The sequence below is a fragment of the Liolophura sinensis genome, chromosome 5, assembly GCF_032854445.1.
Source record: "Liolophura sinensis isolate JHLJ2023 chromosome 5, CUHK_Ljap_v2, whole genome shotgun sequence".
Classification (NCBI taxonomy): domain Eukaryota; kingdom Metazoa; phylum Mollusca; class Polyplacophora; order Chitonida; family Chitonidae; genus Liolophura; species Liolophura sinensis.
In genome coordinates, this window is record NC_088299.1 from 11565971 (window position 1) to 11582828 (window position 16858).

The window sequence follows — 16858 nt, forward strand, 5'->3', positions numbered from 1 at the left end:
GCTAACAATCCAGACCAAGGAAACCAAGGGAAAATAAGCTTTCCTTAATTTGAATCGGTCAGTGTTGTGTAAGGCAATATCATACAAATGGAAATTTTTCCAACCGTATAACAAAGGATTCAATAACTGACCTCATAAATCTGAAACTGTGTGACAAGGTCCAAGTCTGTTCCTTTCCTTCGTAAGTGTCTCTTGGTGACCTTTTCCATTCCCAGTTCTTCCAGAGCATCAGTCACATCATAAAAGGCATCTTGGTCAGGGATAGCATTTAATACCTGTACATACAATCCAGAAGCAAATTGTTTTAAAAATTGCCACTAACCTTAATTCTTTTAATTTTGGGGACAGATATTAGTAGCGCTGAAAGCAGAATATTGAGTTTCTTTCCCAACTCTTTTGAAAAGTAAAGATAAGAATATTTTGTCCAGAAAAAAAAAACATTCCTGCTACCGCTACATGTACACTGGCTAAAAAGAGCAGACCAGGTGTCCCAAAATTTGGAAGAAACAGAGTAAACTCAATTTAATCAGACTGCATTTTACATGTTTTGCTTCATGTTGAAGGTACAAAAAACAAATACTTTTACCTTGTATCTACCTAACCAAACAACACATTTTACTAAATATGTCAATTCACAAATTTAACTTGGCTTAACATAACAAATAAGGAAATTTTACCCTTTTAACATGGTAATTCTCATATTCTGTCTATCTTTCCATGCAGCATGATAAATTTACAAAATCACAATATGCTTTGTCAAAATGAAAGAAGAAATAATGCCTGAAGCTGAGAGCCAAGAGATACTCCTACCTTGTTCACAGTGTCATGGTATAGGCCAAAAGCTGAGAGCCAAGAACTACCCCTACCTTGTTCACAAGTGTCATGGTATAGACCCGAAGCTGAGAGCCAAGAACTACCCCTACCTTGTTATCAAGTGTCATGGTATAGACCAAAAGCTGAGAGCCAAGAACTACCCCTACCTTGTTCACAAGTGTCATGGTATAGGCCAAAAGCTGAGAGCCAAGAACTACCCCTACCTTGTTCACAAGTGTCATGGTATAGACCCGAAGCTGAGAGCCAAGAACTACCCCTACCTTGTTCACAAGTGTCATGGTATAGACCAAAAGCTGAGAGCCAAGAACTACCCCTACCTTGTTCACAAGTGTCATGGTATAGACCAAAAGCTGAGAGCCAAGTGTCATGGTATACACCAAAAGCTGAGAGCCAAGAACTACCCCTACCTTGTTCACAAGTGTCATGGTATAGACCCGAAGCTGAGAGCCAAGAACTACCCCTACCTTGTTCACAAGTGTCATGGTATAGACCAAAAGCTGAGAGCCAAGAACTACCCCTACCTTGTTCACAAGTGTCATGGTATAGACCAAAAGCTGAGAGCCAAGTGTCATGGTATACACCAAAAGCTGAGAGCCAAGAACTACCCCTAACTTGTTCACAAGTGTCATGGTATAGACCCGAAGCTGAGAGCCAAGAGCTACCCCTACCTTGTTCACAAGTGTCATGGTATAGACCTGAAGCTGAGAGCCAAGTGTCATGGTATACACCAAAAGCTGAGAGCCAAGAACTACCCGTACCTTGTTCACAAGTGTCATGGTATAGACCTGAAGCTGAGAGCCAAGAACTACCCCTACCTTGTTCACAAGTGTCATGGTATAGACCCGAAGCTGAGAGCCAAGAACTACCCGTACCTTGTTCACAAGTGCCATGGTATAGACCTGAAGCTGAGAGCCAAGAACTACCCCTACCTTGTTCACAAGTGTCATGGTATACACCAAAAGCTGAGAGCCAAGAACTACCCCTACCTTGTTCACAAGTGTCATGGTATAGACCAAAAGCTGAGAGCCAAGAACTACCCCTACCTTGTTCACAAGTGTCATGGTATAGACCAAAAGTTCAGAGTCTCCTCCGTCTTTCTCCTCCAGAATGTTCATGATATTGCTCCACGGTTTAGCACCTACAATAGACCATCATCAGTTCATATTTGTTCACAGCTTTCATGACATCAATGTTTCAGAATGGGGATGTAATATATACATGTATACAAAAGGCCAAAATATGGGATAATTTTTTTTTACATTTTTACTTTAAGATCATACTCTTTGTACTAACATGAATCCATTTATTTATTACATTGTTATGTTTTTGGTGTCAAAAGTGTGATATTTGATAAATACACAGAAAGACAAAACAATGTTTTTATACCTTTCTGCTGAGATAAACAACAATTGTTAATCCTGAATCCACCATGGTATTTACTTTTAACACAACGATACCTTTTTGGTGTAATATGGTGAATATTTCACAAATACCAACAGTCAAAATGCATCATTTAACTTGTTTGTTCTTCTTACCTCTCCTCGAGTCCACCACATTCACAGCATGCAGAAGAAGCTGAGTGTTAGATTCTGTGTATTCCACAAAGACCAGTAACAGTTTGAGGGCTGTCTTGATCACCAGCCGATACTGTAAACACAGAGTGGGTGGCTTATCACTGCAAAATGCTGTAGTTCTGGTCATATGTGCCCAATACAGGCACACAAAGACCAATTTGTCAGTAAACAAATGCCTTTATAGTATTATCTTTTCTTTAGTTATCTGAGTACAATTTAGAAAGAAAGTACTAGATCTTCTCTGTCATCTAAGTATTTTGCATTACAGTAATTCGTCAACATTTTCACATGTTTGCAGGGTGTTTATTTACCCATATTCTGAAGGCACTGTTCTGTGTTGGCCAATAAAATTCTATTTTTTCTAATGTAGTTTTATCTCCAAAATCAATGTAAAAGTATGCATAAGTTGCACTGAAAGTAGATCTTTCATATGGGAAATGGTTGAGGAACTAGGGTACAAAGGTTACTATTTCATTCCATCCAAGACTTACTGGTTTAGATAGGCAACTTAGTACGGTAATAAACAGTTAAAACACAATCATCTCTGAAAGGGGTACAAATGAGGGCAGTGTTTTGCTGTTGATGTGTGACTTTATTTTCTGAAAGTGACAAATGATGAACATTTACTCTGTCATTTACAAAAACTAGAGGCCCTCTGATAGGGTGACAAAACAAACACAGCATTTACAAGTAAATACTAAAAGTAACCAGACAAATATTTTGCACATATAACGTTACCAAAAGTAGCCATAGATTCATTAATTATGCTATACAAAGCAATACAATCAGCAAAAGACAAGATTACAATATATATATATATATATATATATATATATATATATATATATATATTACAAGATATTAACTTTGTATATATTGAAAATGGGTTTTTCAGCATTTACATTTTGTTTTTTAAGCATGGTCAAACGAAACTTTTTACAGAAGGCTTTTAGAGATCTTGATAATGAACATGACTAATTATGCACAAAACATCATACTGCTGATTATTGTTATTGTTGACTTCACTCTGACATGCACTTCTACATTACCATTTCTCCCTTGTGTTCTTAACTGGCACCTTCACTTGAAGACTGCTATACACTGGCTGATACAATAGTTGTAATACTGTCACAAGAGTTGCATCTAGCACAAACTCACCCTTGAAGAAAGCAGGGAGTACAGCCACTGTATTGTAGCATTGTGAGCAATCACGCCATTCATCCCATCCACATAGAGCATAACCTGCCCCAAGGCTGAAACAAAAAGAAATCCACCCCTGGTCACAATATAAAGATGTATTCTACAGATATACCGTTAATACCTGCAGCTTATGTCCTCTGTGATTCAGTATACTGTCCTGCTTTATAGAAGAAAAGAAATTACAATCTGTATAGCTCCCAGGTCAGGACTTCGGGAGGTGGGGGGGGGGGGGGTGAAGGGTGGGTGAAGGTTGGCTTACGTTAATATTAATATCAACCCAAAGGTCTGTCAACCAAAGTCCTAATTATCTCCTTAAGTTGTAATGAAAAAAAAAGCACATTATGTAGGAATATTAATATTCTTCTCCCTGGCCAGTAAAAGTAATTAGAGCCTAGCTAAATTAAAAGGTGTTATAGGGCTAATGTCTTGATGAATTCTGGAATTCAGCGGAAGCTGTGGAAATCATCCCCTTAGTAATGGCCCATTTAACACCAGGTCATAATCCACAATTAACATGTCCCTAGGGTCTTGTTTTCTGCCCTTTTTCCCTGACAGAAAATGTTACAAGTCCCTGGAGGCAAAAGTAAATGCCCTGGACATCAGTTTGAGCTACTCACAGTAAAATGCTACATAGATATATATAAATTTTCTAATTAAAGAGGTAATCAAATGTCACACTCAGTGATTTAATCTGATGTAACTATAACCCACAACTGATTTATCATGATACTTTGGCAGCGAACTATATAACATACTAGTCTCAAGGCAGTTTTTAGGACGAAGGGTAAAAAACATTCTTCACAGACATACTACGAGGCAGCTAGGATTTCTCTAGAGGCCATCTGCCACTAGTGGGGCCAAGATGAGCAATAGAAATGGTATTTAGTACTGTACTGGCTAGGCTATAGTTGGAATAAAACTACTATCTCATCAGTAACCTGTACAGACCTAACTGCCTGCCGCCTGTGACAAGCCATTGATGAACGTTAGCCAATAATTTCAGGTGTTAAATCAGTCTCCATATTTATCATACTCTCCAAGACTGGCTTAAAGAAGCTTCGATTGTATATCCCCCAAAAAAGTAGATTAATTTCACTGCATATCAAATGTTTCCATCTATATGGATGAAAACAGGGGGTTGAAAGCTCAGGTCAATGTGGACTCACCTCTAAGGATATAGTTCTGGTAATTCTGGTCGGCCTCTGCCCCCACCTTAATAAGGCAATCAAGCCCATCGTTGTTGACAAACTCGTGCACCAAGTCTTTGTCATCCTACAAGGGGGAACATCAACATAATTACTAACACAATCTCTAACAGCACATCCACAGTGCTGGTCCTGTTTTAGTGTGAGGCTTACTTAGTAGCCAATTCCATCAGGAGTTTTCACACAGACCAATACATAGAAAAGCAAATGCCTTGCATCTTCCTTTTCACGAGTCTTCCTCGCCAAGCAAGGACTCAGACTGTCTGCATGACGGTAGACAGCATCAGAGCAGGGCACATTAACATAAAATCACACAGCAAAGGTCTAATTGTTTGAGGCTATTTTTCCTTACTTCGTTAATTATGGGTTAAAACTAGGCCAGTTATGCTTGGACCCGCAGGGACTTAACATACACATGCCGACAGGATCACTGTCAACTTGAATTTGCTGTGTTTCTTACACAACAAGACTAAAATATTGCTTGATAATGTAAATTGTAGGTAACCTATGTGCAACAAATTTCAAATCAAATAACGGAGAAAAATATACATGTACCAGATTTAGTCATTGAAAGTTTGACCCAAGTCTAAGATTGCTTTCATGATCCCGGGCCCAGTTGCTGATAATTTAAATAACGTTCTCTCGCTGCATACAGTTCAAATCTCACTAAAATCTGACTAAAAATTTACCAAAAATTTCACGACGGTCGCAGATAGGGGACATTCAACATTCTCAGGTGTCCCTCACTGAAGTCTGACGTTGTAGCCCCATTATGATTTATTGCTAACTGGAAATGAAGAAACATCTTTTCTAACCAGCCTACTGTTGTATTCTTGCATTCATGCTTATCGTATGTATTTTCAAAAGTGAAATATACAGGTAAGCAAGCTCTTTTATCTATTTATTTATTTATTTATTTATGGATTTGTTTGTTTCTTTGTTCCACCTAGCAATGTGGAAGGATACCATACTCGGGGGGACCCATGACCAACCGCAGGCTGATGTAGGCTCTTTTAGTTATCCGCGCACTGAAATGACAATTCTGACTGGTGTTAAGGTCAACCTTCTCCATCCAATGAGAAATCACTGGACAAGCTGAGACAAAAATTTAGTCAGTATAGGATGGAGCTACAAGATTTTATTCAGGGAGATTACCTCTATACTATAATGAAGATGATCATGAAATCTCACCAGAATATTCTACGGCAGAAATTCCTACGTGTAATACAATCATGTAACTGTCTTATACCTGTAGTCTAAAGTGATAGGAACATTCACATTCATGCCTAGACCAGAATAGTTTCATTGCACGCGTTGCAATTATCGCTCTGAGTATTAAATATACAGGCACTGTTCAAGGTTAAATACGTCTGTTTTTTGTTTAATTAACGAGACAACAATGTTTCTTTAATAGTGGTATGGGCGTATTTAGAGGATGTAATTACTCATCCTTATTTGTAAACAAGTGCAGTGCTAAACCTGTTCGCTTATGGTTTCATGGGTTCTAAATATTAATAACAGTATAGACATGTAACAGTAAATGCATGTTTTTTTTCATCTCATGTAATAGTAAATGCATGTTTTTGTCATCTCATGTATGAGCACACATACCTATCTAAACAGATCAACACTTTATCTTCTAATGCACTTGAACACAATGTAGCAAATTATCATCGGTTTTTTTTTTTTAATACTGCCAGCTTTATCTACAGGATAAATCAGATTAAGCTGTTATTGTGGAGGATGTAGCGTTGTTAGCTGTCACTCAGGTGTAACCAACTGGATATAAACCTAAACCTAACCAAACGGTTTCTCAGAGAACAACATTTGCTCGTTATCTAGGATTATACATTTGTCTAAGAGAAATTATCTCAATTACGAACACTATCTAGTTTTTAATACATTTATTGCGTATTCGTTTGGATCAGGGGAAAGACTTGACTATTCACATGTTTGCACAGTGTGTATTCACGCATATTCTGATGGCATTATTCTGTGTCAACTGATAAAATTACACTTTGCCAATCCAACCACTGTAGATTTGTCTCAAAAATCAACTTAAAAGTGTGCATAAATTGCATCTAAAGTTGCTCTTTCATATGCAAACAGGTTGAGGAAATACGGTACATACATTGTACTGGTTTTTGATAACTTCAATCAAAACTGTCACAACTCAGTCATGAGGGGGTACCTTTTCTGCCAAAGTAGTGACTACCTTTATGTAGGCAGTTTGCATACCAAGAAAACATCACTGAAAGGGCAGGTAGTAACAATACAGTGCAAAGCTTTGACTCAAAAGGTAAAAAGGGTTTCTTTTCAAATTATAACCAAACATACAGTACATTCAGAAGGAGAACCTGATTCATTTACATTTATGAGTGTAATGTTTTTACTTTTACAAATTTAACAGTTGATTGTTTTAATTATCTGTGCGGTGAACACAAACAAAACTCTTACCTGAAAAATCTGCTTGAGAGAGAATAAGGCACGTCTTAATTCTCTGCCTGTGGAGTTCAAAAGTTTTTCTGCAAAAGACAAGAAATTAAAAGTATGAAAATACAATATTGAGCTAGAATAAAGATTCTGGAACCAAAACGTCTCTTTCGAAGGTCAACCTTTCAACTCAGCCACCAAAGCTAGATAAATTTGGCCCAGCCCTCAGTTCTGGAGGAAGGAGACACCTAATACTGGTACTTATTTATTTGCTTGGCGTCTTACGCTGTACTCAAGAATGTTTCGACGGCCAGCATTATGGTGGGAGGAACAACTAATGTTGTACTAACAAATATTAATACATTTATGATTCTAATGTAATCTATAATCACCTAAAGGACAACTAAAATAATAATAATAATAATGGCTTTATTTCAAGAGGTTAAAATACAATGTGTATACTCAGTCAACTCTGGGTTAAATCTACCATTAGGCCCTCAGACACAAACAATTTGAAACAATATGTTACACATGTTAGAAAACATGTTAATTTGGATTGTGTAAACCACTTGCAACAAGATTTTGAAAACAATATATATACATATAGATATACACTGGCAAAAAGATGATGAACTAAATGTTGAAATACATTAAACAGCTCAGAACCCAACCCCAGCTTGATGCTTGTATCAATACAGTCCTCAAGTTTGAACCTTGTATGAGGGACAAGCTTGCTGGCTCATTTGCCTAAAGTGTTGGACTCTCTGCAGTCAACAGACCAATGGCAACTGAATTCAAAGCCAGATGTAAAAGAGCTTGACTATGATTTTAAGTTAGATGGGACAGTCAGCTGGCATCAATGGATTACCATTGAATTTTATCCCAATATTCTGATAGCCATAAACCACACCCCTTGTAGACAGGACATATCTGAAGACAAAAGGTGTGGGTGGTATCCTTCAATTATCTTCGGCCATACTTGGTTTCGTCAAGTTATCTCCTCACTGAGAGTAATCTCGCAAATTCTTCAATATGCTCTTTTTCAAAAACCAATCGAACTACTAAATAAATTTTCAGTACTGCTGAATAGCTTGATACATCTTACCTTTCCACTGTGTTTTCATGTCCAGGAAAGAACATGCATACCCCATGATGGGTAAATCCACTTTAGTTAGCATCACTACGAGATCGGTACCAAGGAGTTCACTTTTAGGTCAACATCATGCACTATGCAAAAAATCAGTCCCTTTCAGTCCGCTACAGCCTCTCACCACTGATTCATTTCTCGCAATTACGCTCAAATTTGTGCCCTGTCCAGACAACAGAGGAGCTGTCATGTCAGTTTGACGCCAAACTGTTTTTTATGAATGAGTGGAAACAAAAGGCCAGATACTGGATAGTCTCCCCTCACCACAAATCTATTTCCTTCCCGTTGTTCAGGGGCCAGGACGGATAAGGTACCACACAGGAAATCCAAGTTCACACCGCACTACTCTACCATTAACTTAGCACTGGTCATTTTGAGGTTACACTGTTAATTTTATACACTGCCCACCCACTTATTTGTCCAGTCCATCTGAGGCTGATTACTATGTACAAGAGAATTTCAGGGGAGGAAATGCAAACAGAGGATTTGGTGGGAGGGGGAGGACATTTCCCTGTCACACTCTCACAGTAAGATTATTTCCCCTCACACACACTCCCTGTGAGAGTAGAGTCCAAAGTTTTGATGTCAAAACCCCCTGGGGGCAGTCCACAATTCTAAGAGCCCTATAGAGGCTGATCAGACCTTACCTGTTCAGGTAAGGTATGCAAATCTGAATCTTAACTCTGTCCTAATGACCACACATATCACATACCCCCTCAGGCTACGCCCCCTCACCACACGGACACTGATCCCCTACAGTGGGGGTCAGTCATAACTACACCTCATAGTATCAATTAAACACATCCATGCCACTCAATTACATGAATAAGATAGCTAACTATTAAAGGAATTTTACCAAAACAAAGCATTCTTCTTAATAGGCAGTACATGATTACCAGGATAACTGTATTTCACCTGGATTTTGGCTGTAAAACGCACTTTAGGAAGCACATTAAGACCTTAAAATGAAAGTTTTGATGTCAACACTTTGGCTAGGGTCTTTGGCTAGGAACTTAAACAAATTTCACAAAAAGTTTCTTAAATGGCACTATACTCATAACTTCTGTTATGAAAAACTGCTAAAGAGGAAATATAGTAATTATTGTTAAAGCTCACCATAACATAAGGAAATACCTAATAAAAAAAGGATTTAAACTAAGAAAAATATTTTATATATTAAAATGTATACTGTAATTCTTTGACCTTTTTGCATGTTTGCAAGGTGTTGATCTGAATTTGCAAGCATAATCTGAAGGCAATATTGGGTGTAGACTGATAAAATTATACTTTTTCTGAAGCCTTGTAATTTGCTAATCCAACCAATATAGTCTTGTCTCCAAAATCAAAAATTAAAAACATGCATAAATTGTTCTGAAAGTCTCTCTTTCATATGCGAAATGGTTATATTTGCATGCAACCATTCAAAAGAATTATGACTGGACATTGGGAATAAGGTGTGTCACTGAGGATTAGGGTAAGGATTACTGTGAGCTGGTATAAGCCCATCTGTCACGACAGAGATCACAATCAGCGTTTACCTTCCCACTTTAGACACACTCAGATTATGTTTACACATCTCAGGTGCTCAATGACCACAGCTATGTTGTGGTGGTTTTCAGGCATTTCTGATGACCAGTGTAACAAAAGACTAACAGTTGAGGTAAACCTAGGAGAAAAATAAGGAGTTGACCAACAAAAGATGTACATTATACTTTAATGCATAGCAATCTGTGAAGTGTACCATTCCATTGCAGATATTTTAAACCCCTAAGTATGTTTTTCCAAACATCTTCACCTGTGGCATTATAATTGTTTTTGTTTTTTATTCAGTTTGGTAACAAATCTATTCCTTTGTTTGCCTGAATAATCTTGTGGTTGTTAAAATTAAAGAATGAAAAGATGTATGGCTATTGGATGGAGGCTCAAGCTGTGTTAGTGACAAATATGTATATTTGTTGACATGTCTACCTGTATATTATACAGTACACTATATACACACACAGGTGGACATGTTTGATTAGTTACAATACTACCCACAGGTACACAGGTGGACAAGCATACTGATGTCAATCAGCCCCACATTCCTGTGGTCTGTCTGGACATCAGGGAGTGACTGGTCACTTCATGTGGGCTGCTGGTCAAACCTCTGACCATTGGTCAATCTAATGCACTTTCTGACCTCAGTGGTCAACACTCATGAATGGGGGATTAAGCCTACACAGTGCGAGGCAGTATGACTGATCAAGGCACGAATACCTGTAAACATGGGAGCAATTTGCATGTACATGTATACAAATATTATAACGGCAATAGGAAGGGGGCTTTTGCTAAATACATCATAATAAAAGACCGCATCTCCTAAACAATATTTTTTATTATAAATTTTCAACAATGTTAGTATTACATAGTATTACATGCATCAGTATTGTACATGTATATTGCATTTGACCAAAATTTTGGTCATTTTGTCCAGTTGTTTTATCTTGATCAGAAAAGTTTTCTGAGGATTTAGTTTGAGGGGTAGGACGATGACACTGGAAAAATGTAATGTTCAGCACCTAAAGCAATATTTTATATATATATATATATTTTTATGTGCCTTTAAAAATGCTTTTTTTTTCAGTGAACTTTTAGGGCAAACACTATAATTAATAAAATTCACTGAGGACTCAAATAAAATTAGAGGGATTAGTATGGTCCTTTTCAAATTGTTGGCATTAAAGGTTGACCTATATCAATCACTTTTAACTTTATTAATAGACTTTTTCACACCTACAAGTCTTACAAACGCTTCCTGTGAATTCAGTAGAGCTGTTAGTGAAGCTACAGGGAGCTACTCAGTTCGTGAACGCACCCCACCTAATAACATATGGCCTCTGCTTCCCCCCCCCCCCCCCTCCCCCGGACTTCTCCTAGCTCTACAACCATGACAACTACAGGATGTTGAGCAAGCCTCAGATATGTTACAATAGAGTAGGCACCCACAGCTGTGGGAACTTTCCCACAGTGTAAATTGCTAACTGTGGGACGACAACAACATTCACGTAACATTTATGGTCTACACCAGCCACTTTAAGTCCGTGTGAAAAAGAGCAAACAGTTGTCATGCACACAAGGCTGACGAGGAGTATGATATTTCATGGCAATTGGCCGTATCAATAGACGCCTATTTGTCACCTGTCCGACGCACCATACAACTTGCTGGTCAGGTGTTATACCACCGTTCTCTGCTCTTTTGTGATATTAAGTGTACACTCAGGGTACATCAGAGTATCTACATTTCTATGTAACAAAAAAAATACTATTTTCACCCCTTGACTGAGGTGAACTATTACACAGTTCATTTAATACCTCTCTACCTTCTCCACCCACTACACACACTGCTATTCCTGGCTGACTGATACAGTCAGATACAGGTATATTTTATTTTATGCTTATTCAACTGTGTTTTAATGCCATGCTCAGGAATTTTTCACTTAGGCCCGTGTAGGATGATGGCTAGTGTAGAGATGCCTATATATTAGCAGCTGTACCAGCCAGAAGTCAGCAACATTTGCGTTTTTATTATGAGCGATTTTAAAGTAGTTCTGCTGGTAAAGATTGTTCAGCATAGAGATGCATGAATATTAACTGTACAATAAGAAGTAAACAAGATTTGCGCACGAAGTTGTACCCTTACACAAAGTTGTGTGAATCCACCTATATAAATGAGTGATTCTTGTGACTTGACAAACTGCAGTACTTCATTTCGGCACAGCAAATTAACAGACGAGCAAGCAAGGATGACCAATCATATTTATGTACTTAATACAAAGCCTGAAATCTTTATAAGTTTCTAAAAATAAAACAGGTTGCAAATTATGATCTACTTATACAGCTAATGAAAACCATACAAATGTGGACGATATTGTGGATGTACATGGAACAGTTTTTATCTGGGTTTTTGTTAGATTTGATTGGTGTTTTACACCGTACTCAAGAATATTTCACTTATACGACGGTGGCCAGCATTATCGTGGGAGGAAACTAGGCAGAGCCCAGGGGAAACCCAGGACCATCCACAGGTTGCTGGCAGACCAGGTTTTGTTAGAAAAATGCAAATTAACTTTCTGTTTAGCATGAATCGTTTTTATTTAGTTTTTCTTTTTTCCTTTTTTTTCGCAATGATATCCCAATTTCTGTTAACCAACAGAATACATCTCCTATTACTTTAGGCCTCACCAATTAATATTTTTGTTTTACAGGCAGAATGACTTTTTCTTAAATGTGGGGGGATGGTACAAAAATAAACTGAACAGTCATTTAATCTGTGGGAAATGTTGACTGTTCCAGCAATTGTTAGAATTAAACACATACTAAAGTGATAAGAAAGGTCTTGGAAGATACGAAAATCTTACAAGACAATAAAATCAGATAAAATAAAGAGGTGGATTTTAGCAGTGTTGGATTTTTTAATGTCGCCTCACAAATAACAAGATTCTCTCATATCAACACCTTTCATTTACTATATGAGAAAACAGGTAGTAGACAGTACTGTTTTAGCTGCCTCTGAGAATGTATCTTAGGTGCAAGTTTTAACATCCAGGAGACCTGTACATAGCTGTATTAAAACAGCTGACCTACATGTACATGTACAATTGTAATGTAGCTCGATCTATCTTACACCCTAGCTATCAACCGTGTCAAATAGTTTTACTTCCACGTGTATGTCATCCAAACAGGTAACACTGATGTATGATATACACACCTATCTGTATGTAACTCAAGTATGTCACATAACTTTGTGTTGATTGAAAGGTTTGGGACTGAAGGTGCACAACCTAACTGGCTGAATAAGGACACTGTAAATACTGTGTTAATGTTATTCCAGTAGATTTTTACATAATGCTGATTTCCTTGTATGTAATACCAGTTTTAAAATATAATTTTGGGGATTTAATTACAAAATGTGTATATATCTACCAGTAAACAAATGGTATCATTTGATTCTTGAATACTCTGGTACCTAATATAACTATATACTAGAGGTGTAACATTACCGCAGTAATATTATGGTTACCAGTATTTAATGCAGTATTAAAAACAACATGTTTTAAACAGAGTTGGACATCTAAGCTATAAGCATAGTTCATAACACTAAATTACCTTTCTCTTAACCAACATCCAAATTCCTATCACGCATGCACACACAGATATGAACATTTATATCAATCTGTCTTACATACTGCAGACAAATTTCATACATAAATTTCTGATCCTATGAAGATATTGCACGTGCAATGATATGCAGAAAGCAGCTTCATAACATTACGGCGACCTCAATGCAGATGTAGGTCAGTGGAGGTCACGCTGCCAGGTGTTTTGGAATGCTGAATATCTTCTCGCTCATTGCTTATTGATTGCCTCAGTTCTATTGGAGAGAACCTGTTCTGACTATAGCTACTTATTTACCTATCGTTCCTGTTGGACAGTACACAGCACTGTATTCATACTCTCACGTTCTTGTATCTGTCCACTAAAAATTCTGTCTCGAAACAAAAAAAAATGTCTTTCCTCCACCCAAATAACTATTCCTCCCAGTCCCCGCTGGAATTCTGAGCACTCGATCTCCTGTCGGACTTCAGTTATTTATTTCATTTCTATCTTTTTTTAACAGCTAAGTTTAAACAGTTTATAAAGGTTGACAGCTGTGATATGTACATGTGTATGTAATACCAACAGTTCCCATGTCTTCCTGGTTAACTATCATTGAACTCTCTAACTGCGTGTCACACGGTGTCGCCTTCATTGGACCAATCAAATCTGACATTTCAATGTTTCTTTGTAATTTGGCCCGCTTACCTCAACACAACAAGCATGTTCTATACATGAAACATGCCAACCTGTGTCTGTATACAACCTGCACCCACTGTCAATTGAGATAAAAATAAAACCTGTTTACAATGAAAATAGTCGCTGAGAGTACAAAGAAGAATTTTAACATTGTGAATTTTTGAATAACATACCTTAACTAGAAAACAGTGTATTTATTTATTTCTATATTTGATTTTAGGTTTACACCTTGCTCCAGAATTTTTCACTTATACAATGGCAGTAAGTTTTATGTAGGAAGGAATCCTGTGCGCTGAGGGTAAACCACTGACAAGTTTAACACCAACCAACCTTCCCATGTGTGGAGTACAAATATACCCACCATGTTGGTGGAAGGCATGCGGTTAAATAAACAACACGAAGAAAAGAACCAAAAGAAATGATAAATTACGGAATTTTGTGTTAATAATTGCTCCAATTTTATTGCCAGTCAGTATGACTTTTAAAGTTGTTTTATTTATCTCAATATCGAGCAAATGATCCACCAATATCTACCAACTAAATTATCCGCCTGTATTACAGAAAATTTTTTTCAAAATTACAGAATAATGTAGAACTGGAAAATAATTGATACACATAGTTTTAGCTACATAATCAAACTTAAAATTATCAGATTACGCACTATTACCCAAGAACAAAAAAAAAAAAAAAAAAGCCCAGATATCACTTTATTCATAGTAATGGTATAATTATCCTCTGATGAGGATGTATCACAGACTGAGTAGACAGTCATCAGCACAGATGACACAGCCAATTTGTACTCAACTAACCTCCACTGTAAACCATTCCCATCAGGTCACAGAGGTCAGAGGGCACAAGGTCAACAGCTGGTCTGCACATGACAAAATCAAGGACTGGGCTTACCTGCCTCCCAGTGATGGGCATGTTTGTGTGTATAAATATTGCTGGTCAGATCTGTACCATAAATACAATAATCATTGTCATCACTACCAGGCTACTGACACAAACTGCTCTTTTCTTTATAAATATTTACCAAGAAGTTAATTAGTGTTTTATTTCACAAAGCGGCATACAACAATTTTTTTTATCGTACATTTGTATATTTTATATGTGATTATTGTATTTTATGAAATATTATCATCTTATAAAACTGGGCCCTGTTAAGGAAAAAAAAGGAAAGTTTTGCCTTTCGAACAACTAAATAATACAGTGTTGCAAAAATACACTACATCCCTGATGAAATGTGAACAAAACTACTTGTAAGCAGCATGTTACAGAATTGGAGCAAATATTAGTACACCTTCAGATTATTTCAAAAATAAGATTCTAGACGCTAGGAATATTTCTACCATGTGAATGCTCCGGGCCATCAAAACTCTTTCACTCTGCATCACAGACTGTGCTGTAGTCATTCAGCGGAATGAAAGGTTTTCATTTTCCTATTTTTCCCACACCAATATTCAGAAATACAGTTCAGGTGTACCTTGCTCTCCATAAATACTTCACTGGATGTTAATCAAAGCCTGCACATGGGGTTAACATGACAGGTAAAATGAAGTCGCTACCTTGCTGTGATTATTTACGTCACCTTTCAGCACTGATGTGAAACCCATGAGAAGTATTGATTAACCTATCACAGGTTAATTTTCTTACATCACAGGGTGATCATTCTTCATTTCTAAACTCCAGGGCAAACTGAATATACTCACCACTAAACCAGATTATAGCAGATTATATACACTATATAATTCCTTTAATTCAGTCCACGGTCATGAGTTCCCCCAGGTTCTACCCAGTTTTCTCCCACCATAATGCTGGCCACCGTTGTATAAGTGAAATATTCTTGAGTATGGCGTAAAACAGCAATCAAATAAATAAATAATTCAGTCATAGTATATACAGTATATATTTAGGTAAATATATTTGAGTTGCTGTGAAATGTTGTGTGATTTATTCATTTATTTATTTATTTGGTTGGTTGGTGTTTTACGCTGTATTCAAGAATATTTCAACCATAGGAAAGCCACTAACTTTATGACGAGAGGAAACTTGGCAGAGCTTGGAGGAAACCCACGACCATCAGCAGGCCTTCCCACATATGACCCATGATGTTTGAGTTTCTTATTTTGTATTACATGTATCTCTAAAAAATCCATTATATTTTTTCTACTAAAACACCACTTGCCAACACTTCAAAAGGGAGGTAACTGTAGATGTTTCACAGAATTCCTACTGTGCTATAGAGTTTATAATGTACCCATGCCCACCTGTCTCATCAAAGCCAGTCAGCGGAAAATGACAACTGTAAGGCTTATTCTGACAGGTGCACAGGGCCTTAATGACCACCAGAATGCCAGACGCTGATACACTGAGCCACCTTTTCATTGATTTGATGGCCAATTTCCTGTGAAATACCTCCTCAATAGTATTGTACCTGGACATGGTTTACAGGTATGGGAGGAAATTCCTGGGCCATTTGCCAGGTAAAAATGGACTTTCTGTATACTGTAGAGAGCTTTATACAAAGATCAGCTACCACAGACCAACCCACATATATCCATATTAAGTGACTGATTTCCTTTGTCTTCCTGTATTCTTATATTTTTACAAATTTTGAAAAATAAATTTTCAAC

The 16858-nt window shown here is 37.3% G+C and overlaps 1 protein-coding gene across 8 annotated transcripts in view; it reads right to left on the reverse strand.

Annotated features, from left to right (window-relative positions):
* LOC135465600 (uncharacterized) overlaps positions 1 to 16858 on the reverse strand; it is a 101002-nt gene that overhangs the window by 19647 nt on the left and 64497 nt on the right. For all 8 annotated transcript variants that reach the window (XM_064742872.1, XM_064742867.1, XM_064742869.1 and 5 more), the window contains 6 exons: positions 7271 to 7338; positions 4775 to 4880; positions 3567 to 3661; positions 2370 to 2481; positions 1878 to 1972; positions 132 to 275 (listed from right to left, as the gene is read on the reverse strand). In XM_064742872.1, coding sequence (XP_064598942.1) covers positions 132 to 275; positions 1878 to 1972; positions 2370 to 2481; positions 3567 to 3661; positions 4775 to 4880; positions 7271 to 7338 — 620 coding nt within the window. The remainder of the gene's footprint in view (positions 1 to 131; positions 276 to 1877; positions 1973 to 2369; positions 2482 to 3566; positions 3662 to 4774; positions 4881 to 7270; positions 7339 to 16858) is intronic.